The 15,523-nt window shown below is 37.3% G+C and overlaps 1 protein-coding gene across 9 annotated transcripts in view; it reads left to right on the top strand.

Moving 5' to 3' along the window:
- The window catches only part of mcamb (melanoma cell adhesion molecule b), a 40,167-nt gene extending 33,071 nt beyond the window's left edge, over positions 1-7,096 (top strand). The window contains exons 12-17 of one of the 9 annotated variants that reach the window (XM_028573865.1): positions 726-867; positions 1,187-1,237; positions 2,197-2,223; positions 2,671-2,794; positions 5,934-6,045; positions 6,200-7,096. In XM_028573865.1, the coding sequence (XP_028429666.1) occupies positions 726-867; positions 1,187-1,237; positions 2,197-2,223; positions 2,671-2,794; positions 5,934-6,045; positions 6,200-6,229 (486 nt within the window). In that variant the 3' untranslated portion in view covers positions 6,230-7,096. Of the gene's footprint in view, positions 1-725; positions 868-1,186; positions 1,238-2,193; positions 2,224-2,667; positions 2,795-5,933; positions 6,046-6,194 lie in introns of all 9 variants that reach the window. The other 8 variants (XM_028573864.1, XM_028573863.1, XM_028573861.1 and 5 more) reach the window with 8 other exon arrangements.
- Positions 7,097-15,523: the final 8,427 nt, after the last annotated feature.

The raw sequence follows: 15,523 nt of genomic DNA, 5'->3' as shown, positions 1-15,523 counted from the left end.
ACATATAGACATGGCACAGGGATGATGTATGCTAATGACTTTGGTGATCCTAATGACTTTTTATCAAGCGTCACCAACAGGTCAAAATCCTTAAATATCCAGTGAAATGTCTCAACATCTACTAGATGGATTGGCCTCAGCTGTACTTTGTGTTTAGTGCTAATTAGCTAAATGCTAAATAGTGAACATGGTAAACATTTTCTAAACATCAGCATGTTAGCCTTGTCCTTGCCATGTTAACATTTAGCTCAAAGCACAGCGATATCTTCAACCCAAGTGGTCTGATTTTAAAGTATATTTTTTTAGAGTGTTAATGCATTGAAAGAAATCCCTGATTAACCTGGGAGAGGTGCTATCAGCTACCAGTAAAGGTTGGTTTCTTGCTGTGTGGCTGGGTTAGCTCAGTTGGTAGCGCAGGTGCACATATATAGAGGTTTACTCCTCCTCGCAGGCCGCGGGTTCGACTCTGACCTGCGGCTCTTTGCTGCATGTTATTCCCCCTCTCTCTCTCTCCTTTCATGTCTTCATCTGTCCTGTGGAAATAAAGGCCTAAAAATGCCCAAAAACGAAATAAAAAGGTTGGTTAGTTGCATTTCAAACAGATGAAGCACCTTTCTTCAGTCTGTGACAGAATGTGTCAGATATGATCAATGCAGAAGAAAGGAAAATATTTTCCGCTGGTGGACCTGCCTTTTTCTCTGTTTAACTGTGTGTTCTTGTGCCAGAATCTCGAGACAACATCCCAAATAAAGACCGAGGAGGGCGTTATGAGTGTGGTCAGCGTCACGGTCACCAATGACATCACCGCTTTCTGTAATGCCTCCAACGAGTTTGGCACTGACGTATTGGCCTTCAAAATCACAGCCAGTGAGTTCCTCCTGCTGCTTGCGTTTCCTGTCTCTGCTCTTTGTGTTTATTTGGGTGTATGTCTCTATCTTTTGTCCTCCTTGCGTAACCCCTTTCCTTCTGTTCCTCCCCTTCTTGTCTGTGTCACTTCTTTGTTTATTTTTACTTTGTCTGAAGGCCTCACGCTCTGCCATGTACTGTAACGTGTGATTCCTGACATTTCAATCAGTGTTGTTGTTGTTTTGGACGAGACGCTGTACGGCTGGTAAACGTGCTCCCCTCCTCCACCAGTGTGTTAACAGGGACTGTCCTTCCATCTGTACCTTTTACTTGTTTTCAGTTAATCACACCACTACACCAGCCACCACCACTACAATTTCCTCCGCCTCAGGTAAGACCACAGTCAATCTGCACTGTTTGCCTCGCACGACTCGAGTCAAATCAACTACAAAAAGTTTAGAAAAAAGAAAAAAAAAACTCTTTCAAACAAAACCCCACAAAAAGGACTTGACTGATGCTGTCAGTAAAGGTTATTATCTGCATATTCAGTGTAAGTTGGTTTACATACTTACACACATTTGTTTCTGTGAGTCAGACAGAAAAAATTAAGAGCGAAAGAGGAAAACTCAAACGCACCCGAAGGCTGCAGAAATGATCACATAGGCACGAGTGAAAGCTCATTACAGAGGGTGTTGGTTAGCGATAGCTCTGATTAAAAGCTGCGGTTTCTAAAAAGTATTTATAGTTCCTAATGGGTGATATCACTCATCGCTGTGAGGTTAATAGACTAATTTGTTGGCATAGCTCTTATTTTCTCTTTGTTAAGTTATGTAATTAAACTGTATTTGTATTACAAATTATCTGAAAATTAGGTTTCTTTCCCAGAAAAGTTCAGCGTGACTGTAGAAAGCAGCTGATGCTTCAAATGCACTCAGAGTGAGTCTCCTGACTCCCATTACGGGTGCCGGCTTGTGTTTTCTCTCTCCTCCTGCCTCCTCTCTCTCTTGTACATCATGCCAGGAAATTTCCCCCTTAGAGAAAAACTGTTCTGTGTTGTCGTTTCTGGAAAAGCGCTGGTTAAATGAGCTCAAACCGGGCTGCCCTCAGAAATGACTGTTTTGCTATTGACCTTAGTCGGCCTATGAGCTAGATGTTTAAATCAAATCACAGATAAGACAAATTAAACATGTATTGTGTTCAGTCCAGGCCTCTGTTAAAGGTCTAACGTGTGTGTGTGTGTGTGTGTGTGTGTGTGTGTGTGTGTGTGTGTGTCCTGCTGATATGAGTTATTAAATACATCCAGCCAACAACTGATAATTCTTCTTATGTGGCTTTTCTCATTCAAAGCAGGAACACCACGAGCAAAAATAAAACCAGGTTTGTATGATACACTGCTGAAGACCCTTCACCTCTCCATCTCAAAGGCAAAAAGCTTCCTTCCACTTCTCCACAGCACCTGCCTCTCTCTCACCTCCCAGCATTCATCAGAGCCCCCCTCTCCTGATGAACAAAATCTCAAACCATAATTGAGTTGTTCATCTTCACCTCTTCCTGTGCATGTTGTATATAAGTGCACCTCTCCTTCTACAATCCTGAATGACTTCTTTTCTTTAGGTTGACAGGTTTAGGTCACCTGAATGACGCTAGTGCTGCACTCTCTTTAGACACGCTGTAAAAATCTACTGCACCTACACACTGTGGAATGCTGCACAGCCTGCCTGATGCGATCCTGTATCCGCCTCTCCTACTCCATACCATCATCTCATTCATAATCCAGTTACAGCCAGTAACCTTGTGGTTGTTGTTGTGCTTCTTCTCCAGCAGGGTCCAGGGGTTTTCTCATTGCGGTCATCATTATCTGCATCCTGCTGCTAGCCATCTTGGGGAGTGTGCTCTACTTCCTCTACAAAAAGGGCAAGATCTGTGGCCGGTCCGGCAAGCAAGACCTGTAAGTACAACGAGAGCCAAGTAATGTTGGAGGGTGAAGATGCAATGAGTTTTAATCCCCTTAGACCCAGCGGCAGTTGTAGCGGACTTCAAATATTTTTTGGTTCTCAACCAATGAAAGTTTTCATCCTAGAAACTAAATAGACAAAATAGCTTTTGGGTGACAGAATAAGACATGAAAGAAGGCCAGCATGGCCGATGATCAAAACAGGAAGTACTAAATTAATTATACAAAAAGTTATTTAGCAGATTTCTTTGATGTGGAAAGCAAGATTAAATGTTTATCATCAGATCTGGTGAAGGTTTATGAAGTTAGTACAGTCAGTTCAATCAGAAAACATTTTTGTTTTCTTTCCTGCTTTCTTTTTCAACAAATAGGCCTTTAATTTTATATCTAGTTAATATTGAAGTTACTTCCATAATAATTTCCTTGTAGGAAGAGAGTTAAATAGTTATGTCATTGGCTGTTAACTTTATTTTAGATGTCTCCAGATCAACCTCTAAACCCATGTGAATGTTATGCAGTCCCTCCAGAAAAACATGATTATGCGATCGCATAATTCAATGCATAAACAGCCAAAGTCCGCATATTTATGCGGGGGGAGGATTTTTTGAAATACGGCACACTTTCGCTGCATAAATTGCCGATTTCCGCGCAAAATATGCGGTGCTTGCATGATTTCATAATCCCCGTATTTTCGGTGCAAAAAAGTCACATATATCTTAGCAGAAAGTTAAAAAATGTTGAGTTTACTTCACACAAGAGCAGTCATTTGCCCAAGGGGGTAAGCTTCGCTTCAGAACTCGAGCCATCATGGCGCCATTTTGTTGCTAACTGGCCATCACCTCCTGTTAGCATTCCGCTGACCGCCATTTTTTTTTTACGTCACTTGACTGCAAATAACTTTACATCTGAAGCGTTTATAGACTATTTGTCCGTTGTTTAGTTCCAAAGAAACACGACAATGTATAAAAGGCTCCATTACCTTGTACCTCATGTTATGGCTCCGTAGCAGACGTTTTTGTAAAAATAGGCTAACGATTGTGTCATAACCAAGTGACTTACTGTCGCATAGTAGAGGAATTACCGTATACTACAGGAGAAGCTCGCAGGCAGTTTCGACTTACATGAGATGTTTAGGTTTAATTACTAATGTTAACTAGCATGTTAGTGATCAATAATTAGCCTATGCCCATGTTATCTCCTTACATACACCTACAGTCTCCGTATCTGTAAGATTGGGAATGATTGAGATTTCTCTTGGCACAGCTACCAGAAGACTTAAAACTTTCAGACACGTTGCTCACGTCACATTCTCTCAGTTGGAGGCTGCGCAGTAAAGCTGGCCATCACCGGAAAAGTGCTTCTAATAGCCTTCACTGGTCTCCGTCCAGAGCAACAGGGTCTATTGGTTCATTATATACTGTCTATGATTTTCCCCTGTTGCCATAGGAACGTTATGAAGTGACGTAATTACGAGACGTAATGGACCAATAGACCCCGTTGATCTGGACGGAGACCAGGGAAGACTATTAGAAGCACTTTTCCGGTGATCACTTGCTTTACTGCGCAGCCTCCAACTGACAGAGACAACGTAAATGTGATGTGAGCAACGTGTCTGAAAGTTGTAAGTCTTCTGGTAGCTGTGCCAAGAGAAATCTCAATCATTCCCAATCTTGCAGAGACGGAGAGTGTAGGTATATGTAAGGAGATAACATGGGCACAGGCTAATTATTGCTAACTAACATGCTAGTTAACATTAGTAATTAAACCTAAACAGCTAATGTGAGTCGAAACTGCCTGCGAGCTTCTCCTGTACTATACGGTAATTCCTCTACTGTGTGACAGTAAGTCACTTGGTTATGACACAATCGTTAGCTTATTTTTACAAAAACGTCTGCTACGGAGCCATAACGTAAGGTACAAGGTAATGGAGCCTTTTATACATTGTCGTGTTTCTTTATAAATAAACAATGGACAAATAGAGTCTTTAAACGCTTCAGATGTAAAGTTATTCGCAGTCAAGTGACGTAAAAAAAATGGCGGTCAGTGTAATGCTAACAAGAGGTGATCGCTTTGTAGCAACAAAATGGCGCCATCGGAGGTTCGCGTTCTGAAGCGAAGCTTACCCCCTTGGAACATCGTTGAAAAGCAGGGTGTTGGGGGAATCACTTTTTTGTCTCTTTTTCATCAAACCGCAGTTTTTGCAAGTTCCCGCAATTTCATCGCAAAAAATTGCATAAATATCCTGCATAATCATCACATTTTTTAAGAAAACGTGATTCATAATCAAGGATTTTTGCCCGCAACAATCACACAAAAACTCCGCATTTTTCTGGAAGGACTGGTTATGTTAGGTGCTAACTGAGATGCTTGACCTCATGGCAGACATGGCCAACGTTTATGTTCTGTGGGTTTTAAGGACGTCTCCTAGACTTAACACCCTAATTGGCCTTAAATCATCTATAACATCAAATTCAAATACTGTACAGGCCAGGGACAAAACTGGTAAAGACTTGGGTAGTTTTGTAATTTTAAAATAACATAATTTAACATAACTTCAAGCAACATTGTAGGCATACCCATGTGTACAGTTAACACACACATGGTTAAAGCTGTTGTAGTCTATATTTTCATATTAACAATGGACAACATGTAATGTGGAAGGCGCTGCTCAATAATTATCACCAACTCTGCAGTTCCTCTCTGTGGAGCTTTGTATCATCATTTAACTCAATGTTTAAAAGCTCTAAAAGCACACTGTACACTATCTGCTCAGCACCAAACAGCATAGAGACACAGTGAGCCACTAACTGATGAACATATGAAACATTTAGCAGCTAAAGAGCCGGATATTTCCTTCAGGAGTTGGTAGAGACCAAAAATGTAACTGAATGAAGAGTAAACATAAGACTTGCATTTGTCAGGTGCACATAAACTCGACACCTTTACCATATAAACTTAAAAGGTGATAATACATGTATGTCAGTGTTGCGTTTACAGCTTGTTTCCTCTACCCCCAAATGACCAAAAAGTAAATCAAAACAAACTATGAATCATCATCGTTTGGGCTGGATAGAAGAACAGTCTATTGCAGTATGTATTTTTCTAACTTTAAGGAGTTTTTTTGGTCTTGCAGCACCAAAGAGAAGTCCAGCAAAGATAACATCGTGGTGGAGATGAAAAGTGACAACACAGAGGAAGCTGTGCTCCTCGGGGTCAACGGAGAAAAGCAACCTCCCAACGACCAGGTAGATATCTACTGTTTAACTGAACAGGTTGTAGAGTAAGATGATGTTGTTTTTCTGCTGATCTGATTATATCAACATATTAACACACCCTCAACCCAACCTCTCTCCCTCCTTCTTTGTGTTTTATTGTCTGTGTTTGCCCTCTGGAGTAAAGAGCGGTGAGTACCTGGATATACAGAAGTGAAGAGGCGACTGCAGACACGGCAACAGCTGCTCCTGTTCTTCCCTCTGAGGCTCAGACTGGCCGATGCCTTCATGCTTCCACCACAGCTCCTCATCCCAGAGTTATGTCGTGGAAAAGCTCAGTCGTCCATCAGTTATCATGATGCATGACTGAGACTCAAATTATTCCATGCTGCAGCTTTTGCTTACTGTCCTTCACATCCAGCACATTATTGTTGGAATGAGCTTTAATGAGAAATGATTTGAGCCCTCCATGACCTAACTCTGCAAATAAATCTCCCACCTATAAACCAAGGACAATCCTTCGCCTAGAGTTCCCATTACCACGAGCCTTGTATACTGCTGATTGTCCATAGAACAATAATTGGAGCACAACATTGAGCAGGGACTGTTTTTATACCCGACTACGCATCACCTCAGGCAAAGTAATCACTGAAGAGCAGCCTGAAACAGCTCTTTATCAAGTGTACATATTATAATCTATGTATATATTTCTTTATTTAAAATAACTCGATAGAAAAAAACAACCAAAAATAAATGACCAGATAGTGTTTTATTTTGTTTGGGTGCTCTTTATGGAGAGCAAGAAGAGCTTAGGTAGATGTCTTGTTTTTATTTTGGATAATTTTTTTGTGTGTTTCTTGTTTTGCTTAAGTCTGTACACTGAAGTCTTTGGGGATGCAACGATGCCTCTCCCTACAGCCAGTTACAGCCTCACCAAAGTTTTTCCTTTTAGCTCTGAAAAACAAATGTTTAGGTCATTTAATCACAAATCATTCACATTTGTAGTTTTTCCTTCTCTACAGCTAACATTCTCGTCTTTACACTCCCCAGTTTGTGTATATTAAAGTGGCTATTTGTAACTTTCTGTTTGTGTTGATTCTAGCGGCAAAGCACTAGTGTTTTTACCGGACCTGCTGTCGTAAAGGTCTTTTCTTTACGGTGCTTGCCCACTGTATTATCGAGTTGGCGTTACCTGGAGGTCATACAGTTGCGATGAATGTTTTGCTCAGACAGAAAATCATTCATTTACAATAAGAGGATAAGTTACAGATGCATCGTTGCATTTCAAGCGTTGCATACAGTAAATTAGCCTACTGTCATGGGCCAAAGCCTTAAGAGTTTGTTGTAGCAACCAACGTAATAATAACTTAGATTAATATAGAGCATTTCATGAAACCCAATGACGCTTTACACAAGTATAGAGGGACAAGAAAATAGTAAGCACTAAACACTAACTGAAAATGAATAAAAACTGGGCACTAAATGGAAGGGGTACGTCAAGTTAATGTAGGCTACTGACATACAACCACATCATGCATTGTAAAGTTATTTTATGAATGAAATAGATATATTACATACCTAAGGGCCAATTCAGGGACGTTTTTGAATCATTTACAGTCCCGTAATTGTCTCCATCTGTTGAAAGCCTGACCGAGATTGACTAAGGGTTTTTGCCCGTCGTCTGTCATTTTCCCTTTTTAGCTTTTAGTTGTTCTTTATTTAATTTCCTATTTTTCTGTAATGGTCCTGCCCCAGTATCAGCCATAAAAGATAACTTCTAAAATAAAATAAAAAATACAATTTGGTCTGTATTAAGAAATCTCCTGCTACCTTTTACCTGGCTGGATACTCACTAACACAGCGAAATCTGTGACCCATCAGAATGTGTCTACCTGCCATAAACATTTTGTGACTTCACCGAAAAACATGGAACTTTAATAAAAACTATATAAAAATAGCGTTCTTTTCACTGTTAGTCTTGTTTGCTGTTACAAAGTCAGTTATGATCATTAGATGAAAAATTACACAGTTTCAGAAACATTTAAAAGTTACATATAGTCACTTTAAAGAAGATTTGCAAAACGGGAGAATAATCTGATCAGCATTTGACATAGAAGTGTTAACTTTATTTGTAGTACTCTTTACTTCATGGTTTCTTTCCTTCACAGTCTAGTGAAGTTTAATGTGCGTGTTTGAGTGGAAGCAATGCCAACAGCCAAGTTAAAAGATGCCTTAGAAATTCAATCAAAGCCTGTAATTGTTTCTATTTAATGTTTAGTGCACTGATTTCATTGTTGTTGTTATCATTCATTTATGCAGATGAGTTTCTTCAATGTGAAACTGTGGTTTTGTTTTACTATGACTGCATATTTTGTTATTTTTTTAGGAGGAAGGATGAGGGTAGAACAGATTATTGGTCCATGTTAAATATGGCTCACGGCATGAAGTTGCCCTCCTCATAAGAAAATACACTTTTATGTTTAATTAATGAATTATGAAATTAATTCATGTTTTGACTGAAACTTTAAATAATCTGTTGGATCCCAGAGAGACACAGAATCCCCCTCAGAATGCATGATGACTAACAACATGACAACTGAAGAGGGGGGAATGACTGTGACTTCACATATGCAAACTAAGTTTGTAGACAATCAACAATCAAGACATACTGTGCTCAGTAATGTGCAGGTATCATCCATACTTACCCTTCCTACCCTCTGTTAAGTCTGTTTTGTTCTTCTGTTTTTAAGAACTACCACTGTTACATGGTTTTGGATGTTTGAATTCTGTAAAATGCCTTTTTATTGCCTTGGAGTTGTGAAATGTAAAATGATGTCATCAATGACATTCAAACCAATTTACCAACAAACTTGGAAACTTATACCAAATAAAGTTTGACTGTTAAAAGAAAATAATAGCTTAAAATGATTCTAAGTTAGACGTTGAGCTACTTAATATACAACTTTATTTAAAAGGTTAGGCTGATAATGTTTAACACAACGAAGATGTTTGAATATCAGATTTCTGTTATTCAGAATTACAGGTACTGAAAGATTTCTTATTAATTTCCTATAATTCGCTAGAATGCACCTGCATGTATTTGGTACTAATTATAGGATAATAGAAACCGTGTTCAGTTGGTACACTTCCAGTTAAAACTAATGACTAACTAATGACTAAACTAATGACTTCCAGTTTGTTAACCTGTAGTGACATTTGAATGCACAGCTGAATATGAAGAAATGTGAAGGCAAGCATACAATTCAAAGTATATGGAGAATTATGTTTCTGATATTTCATGAGTAATACATTAATATTTACTTGGAAGTGGTTCTTTCAAACAAATCTATTTTTTCTGCCAGTACGGCAATATGACAAAGTTCTTTCTAGGAAATTATATGCTCGTAGCTTTACTTATTCTGTTATTGTTAACATGCAGAGAAATAAATCATGGTCAAATTGTTCTGCTCCTGCAGACATACGGGAAATTACATAAGTTACATAAGTTATACATTTAGCAGTCCGTTGTTACACAGAAGGCTTTAACTTATGTAAGAGTTTTAAAAATGGCTCAAACATGATGCTCATTTGAACAACAGACAGTCAAACTAGATTTTGTATAGTATAGAATGTATAGCATGTCATAAAAAGTCATAGTATAGTATGTCATAAAATGTCATGAAGTCATAGTATAGTATGTCACAAAAAGGTCATAAAAATGTCGAAGTATAGTATGCCATAAAAATCATAAAAAGTCATAGTATATAGTATGTCATAAAAAAGTCTTAGTATATTATGTCATAGTATGCCATAAAAATGTCAAAAAAGTGTTAAAACGGCATCGTATAGTATGTTGAAAAAAGTCATAGCATAGTATTTTGAAAATAATCATAAAAAAGTCATAGAATAGTATTTCATAAAGAATGTCTTTAAAAATGTCATAGTATAGTATGCCATAAAATCATAAAAAATCATAGTATATAGTATGTCATAAAAAAAGTCATAGTATATTATGTCATAAAATGCCATAAAAATATATAATAATAAGTATAGTATGTCTATAGTAGTATATAAAATGTCATAGTATGCCATACAAATGTCATAAAAGTCATAGTATAGTATGCCATACAAATGTCATAAAAGTCATAGTATAGTATGTCATAAAAATGTTATAAAGATTCATGGTATAGTATGACGAAAAAAATCTTAAAAAGTCATTGCATAGTACATTGAAATAATCATAAAAAGTCACATTATAGTACTTCAAAAAAGTCGGTATAGTTTGTCGAAAAAATCATAAAAAAGTCACAATATAGTATGTTAAAAAAAATCATAATATAGTGTGTCGAAAAAAATCATAGTATAGTATGTTGAATAAAGTTATAGTGTAGTATATTGAAAAAAATCATGAAAAGTCATAGTATAGTGAGTTGAAAAAAATGATCTTTAAAAAAATTCATAGTGTACCATGTTGAAAAAAGTGATAAAATAATCATAGTATAGTATGTCCAAAAAAACCTCATGAAAACTTCATAGTATAGTATGTCCAAAAACTCATTAAAAAGTCATAGTGTAGTGTGTCGAATAAAGTCATAGTATAGTATGTTGAAAAAAATCATAAAAAGTCATAGTATAGTATGTCAAAAAAGTCATAGTATAGTTTGGTGAAAAAAAAAATCATGCAAAAGTCATAATATAGTATGTCTAAAAAAGTGATAAAAAAGGCATAGTATAGCATAGAAAAAAGTGATAAAAAAAGTAATTGCATAGTATGTCGAATAAAGTCATAGTATAGTATGTCGAAAAAAGTCATAAAAAGATTCATTGTATAGTATGTAGAAAAAGATCATGAAAAAGTAATAGTATAGTATGTCAAAAAAAAGTCATAAAAAGTCATAGTATAGTGTGTCGAAAAAAATAGTATAGCATGTCGAAAAAAACTCCTAGTATAGTACGTTGAAAAGAAGTCTGAAAGAAATCATAAAAAGTCACAGAATAGTATGTTGAAAAAAGTCATAGTATAGCATGGTGAAAAAAAATCATGAAAAAGTAATAGTATAGTAAGTAGAAAAAATCATAAACAAGTCACAGTATAGTATGTCGAAAAACTCATAAAAAGTCATAGTATAGTGTCTCGAAAAAAATCATTGTATAGCATGTCGAAAAAAAGTCTGAAAGAAGTCATAGTATAGTATGTCGAAAAAAGTCATAAAAAGGCATAGTATACTATAGTATAGTATAGAAAAAAGTGATAAAAAAAGTAATTGCATAGTATGTCGAAAAAAGTCATAGTATAGTATGTTGAAAAAAATCATAAAAAATCATAGAATAGTACGTCTAATAAAGTCATAGTATAGCATGGTGAAAAACATCATGCAAAAGTCATAATATTCATGGCTTCATGGCTGCAGCAATCCTCTCCAGACATGAGGAGATACGCCCGAGAGGCAGCAGCAACATCGCCACCCGTTCAAGACGGGGATTTATTACTTTGCCGCATCAGCTCCCTCGCGTGCGCCTGGCAAATCCGCTGTCATATAGCAATCCGCCATGGAACAAGCGCACCTGCTCTTAAAGGGAATGTGAGCTGACGCTCTGATTGGTTTATTGCACGTTACGCCCAAACCACACCTAGCTACTTCAGACCAACCCATTTTAGATTTGCGTCGGGCGCAAGACTCATTTATCAGTATAATAGCAACAGCACCAGAGATCCGCCCACAAAGCTACTTGCCTTTCACGTTTTAATGCTTGCGTTTCAGATCGTTAAAATAGGGCCCATAGTATAGTGTGTCGAATATAGTCATAGTATAGCATGTTGGAAAAAAGCCATGAAAACGTCATAGTATAGTGTGTCGAAAAAAGTCAGTATTGTATGTCGAAAAAAAGTCATAGTACAGTTTGTCGAAAAAAAGTCATAGTACAGTTTGTCGAAAAAAATCATAGTATAGCATGTTGGAAAAAAGTCACAGTACAGTACAGTACAGGCCAAAAGTTTGGACACACCTTCTCATTCAATGCGTTTTCTTTATTTTCATGACTATTTACATTGTAGATTCTCCCTGAAGGCATCAAAACTATGAATGAACACATATGGAATTATGTACTTAACAAAAAAGTGTGAAATAACTGAAAACATGTCTTATATTTTAGATTCTTCAAAGTAGCCACCCTTTGCTTTTTTGATAGCGCTGCAAACCCTTGGTGTTCTCTCAATGAGCTTCATGAGGTAGTCACCTGAAATGGTTTTCACTTCACAGGTGTGCCTTGTTGGGGTTAATTAGTGGAATTGTTTCCCTTATTAATGGGGTTGGGACCATCAGTTGTGTTGTGCAGAAGTCAGGTTGATACACAGCCGACAGCCCTATTGGACAACTGTTAGAATTCATATTATGACAAGAACCAATCAGCTAAGTAAAGAGAAATGAGTGGCCATCATTACTTTTAACAAATGAAGGTCAGTCAGTCCGGAAAATTGCGAAAACTTTGAAAGTGTCCCCAAGTGCAGTCGCAAAAACCATCAAGCGCTACAACAAAACTGGCTCACATGAGAAACTAACTTAAATTACATTTGACAAAATACTGTACATGAAATTAGAGCATCCAAGACCAAGAGTCACCTCTGCTGCTGAGGATAAGTTCATCCGAGTCACCAGCCTCAGAAATCGCAAGTTAACAGCAGCTCAGATTAGAGACCGGATGAATGCCACACAGAGTTCTAGCAGCAGACACATCTCTAGAACAACTGTTAAGAGGAGACTGCACGAATCAGGCCTTCATGGTCAAGTAGCTGCTAGGAAACCACTGCTAAGGAGAGGCAACAAGCAGAAGAGATTTGTTTGGGCCAAGAAACACAAGGAATGGACATTAGACCAGTGGAAATCTGTGCTTTGGTCTGATGAGTCCAAATTTGAGAGCTTTGGTTCCAACTGCCGTGTCTTTGTGCGACGCAGAAAGGTGAATGGATGGATTCTACATGCCTGGTTCCCACCATGAAGCATGGAGGAGGTGTGATGGTGTGGGGGTGCTTTGCTGGTGACACTGTTGGGGACCTATTCAAAATTGAAAGCATGTTGAACCAGCATGGCTACCACAGCATCCTGCGGTTTGCGTTTAGTTGTACCATCATTTATTTTTCAACAGGACAATGACCCCAAACACACCTCCAGGCTGTGTAAGGGCTATTTGACCAAGAAGGAGAGTGATGGAGTACTGCACCAGATGACCTGGCCTCCACAGTCACCGGACCTGAACCCAATCGAGATGGTTTGGGGTGAGCTGGACCGCAGAGTGAAGGCAAAAGGGCCAACAAGTGCTACGCATCTCTGGGAACTCCTTCAAGACTGTTGGAAAACCATTTCAGGTGACTACCTCTTGAAGCTCATCAAGAGAATGCCAAGAGTGTGCAAAACAGTAATCAGAGCAAAGGGTGGCTACTTTGAGGAATCTAAAATATAAGACATGTTTTCAGTTATTTCACACTTTTTTGTTAAGTACATAATTCCATATGTGTTCATTCATAGTTTTGATGCCTTCAGTGAGAATCTACAATGTAAATAGTCATGAAAATAAAGGAAACACATTGAATAAGAAGGTGTGTCCAAACTTTTGGCCTGTACTGTATGTCGAAAAAAGTCTGAAAGAAGTCATAGTATAGTATGTTGAAATAAATCATAAAAAAGTCATAGAATAGTATGTCGAAAAAAGTCATAAAAAAGTCATATGGTGCGTTCATGCCACCTCAGAATAACAGGGAACGCCCCTGTGATTACGTTGTTTTTCCGACTGCCAGTGTTCACATAGTCGGGATGAGTCTTCTTCTTCTTCTGTTATATTGGCGTTTGGCATAACAACTTATTGCATGACTGCCACCAACAGTTGGCCGTAGCCTAGAGCAGCAGGTGTGTGAAAACATGGAGGCCACAATAACAAAAGATTTGCTGCTGTTTTCTTATACGAGCATAGAAACAGCACATGGACAGGTGTTTGTTTGTTTTATCTGCAGGACAACGAATGGGAAAGGACACAGATAAGGTGTTGTTTTTTTATACATGGGCCTATTTATGAATAATTTGAAACATGTTATGTCTGTGTATGTTTCTTGGCAGAAGCATTTGTCCACAATAAACAGTTTCTTGTCATTGAAATATGTTCAGTGAACCAAAGTCGCCTACATCAAACGTCAGTTGTCAACAACGCGTCACCAACTGGGAAACTGGGTTAGCAAAATCTAGCCCGAGTTTCCCACCTCTGATTCTGATTCACTGATTCACACAGTGATGTGAATGATGACGTTTTCACTCGGAAAAATGTTTTTCCGATGTCCATGAACGCACGGTAAGTATAGTATGTTGAAAAAAGTCTGAAAAAACTCATAATATAGTATGTTGAAAGAAATCATAAAAAGTCATAGAATAGTATGTCTAAAAAAGGCATAGTATAGCATGGTGAAAAAACATCATGCAAAAGTCATAATATAGTATGTCGAAAAAAGTCATAAAAAAGCCATAGTATAGTATGTCAAATATAGTCATAGCATGTTGAAAAAAACTCATAGTCATACAAATGTATGTAACGTCATAGTATAGTATGTCGAAAAAAGTCATGAAAAAGTCATAATATAATATGTCGAAAATAGTCATAAAAAGTCATAGTATAGCATGTCGAAAAAAACTCATGAAAACGAGTAAGTTGAAAAAAAGTTATAGTATAGTATGTTGAAAGAAATCATGCAAAAGGCATAGTATAGTATGTCGGAAAAAGTTATAAAAAGTCATAGTATAGTGTGTTGAAAAAATCATAAAATGTCACGGTATTGTATGTTGAAAAAGTCATTAAAAATAGTGTGTTGAAAGAAGTCATAGTATAGTATATTGAAAAATTCTGAAAAAAATCATAGCATAGTATGTCGAAAGACATCATAAAAAATGTCATAGAATAGTATGTCGAAAAAAGTCGTAAAAGGTCACATTATAGTATGTCGATAAAAACCCATGAAAACGTCATAGTATAGTATGTCGAAAAAAGTCATAAAAAGTCATAGTATAGACCTTTTTCACGGCAGACATGTTGACATATCATAGTAGGAAAAGCACAGGTATATTCAAAGCCATTAATGATGGCTGCATTCCACTTAGGAGAGACCCTGGTATTGTGCATGCTGACTCACTTTAATAGCTTACTGGGACACTTGATGGCATTGAGCCATCGTTAAGGTTATCAGTTTCAGCTGTGCTTTTCCTAATATGACAAGTCAAAAATGTCTGCATTGAAAAGGTCCATAGTATCATAAAAAATCATAGTATAGTATGTCTAAAAAAATCATAAAAAAGTCATACTATATTATGTCGAAAAAAGTCGTAGTGCAGTTTGTTGAAAGAAATCATAAAAAAGTCATAGTCATAGTATGTCGAAAAAAATCATAAAAGTCATAATATAGCATGTCGAAAAAAAGTCATGAAAATGTTATAGTATAATGTGTCAAAAAAAAGTCATAGTATAGTATGTCGAA

Source organism: Perca flavescens, chromosome 3, assembly GCF_004354835.1.
Source record: "Perca flavescens isolate YP-PL-M2 chromosome 3, PFLA_1.0, whole genome shotgun sequence".
Lineage (NCBI taxonomy): Eukaryota > Metazoa > Chordata > Actinopteri > Perciformes > Percidae > Perca > Perca flavescens.
Note: the sequence above shows the minus strand (reverse complement) of the source record. Positions and strands in the feature narration are given on the sequence as shown.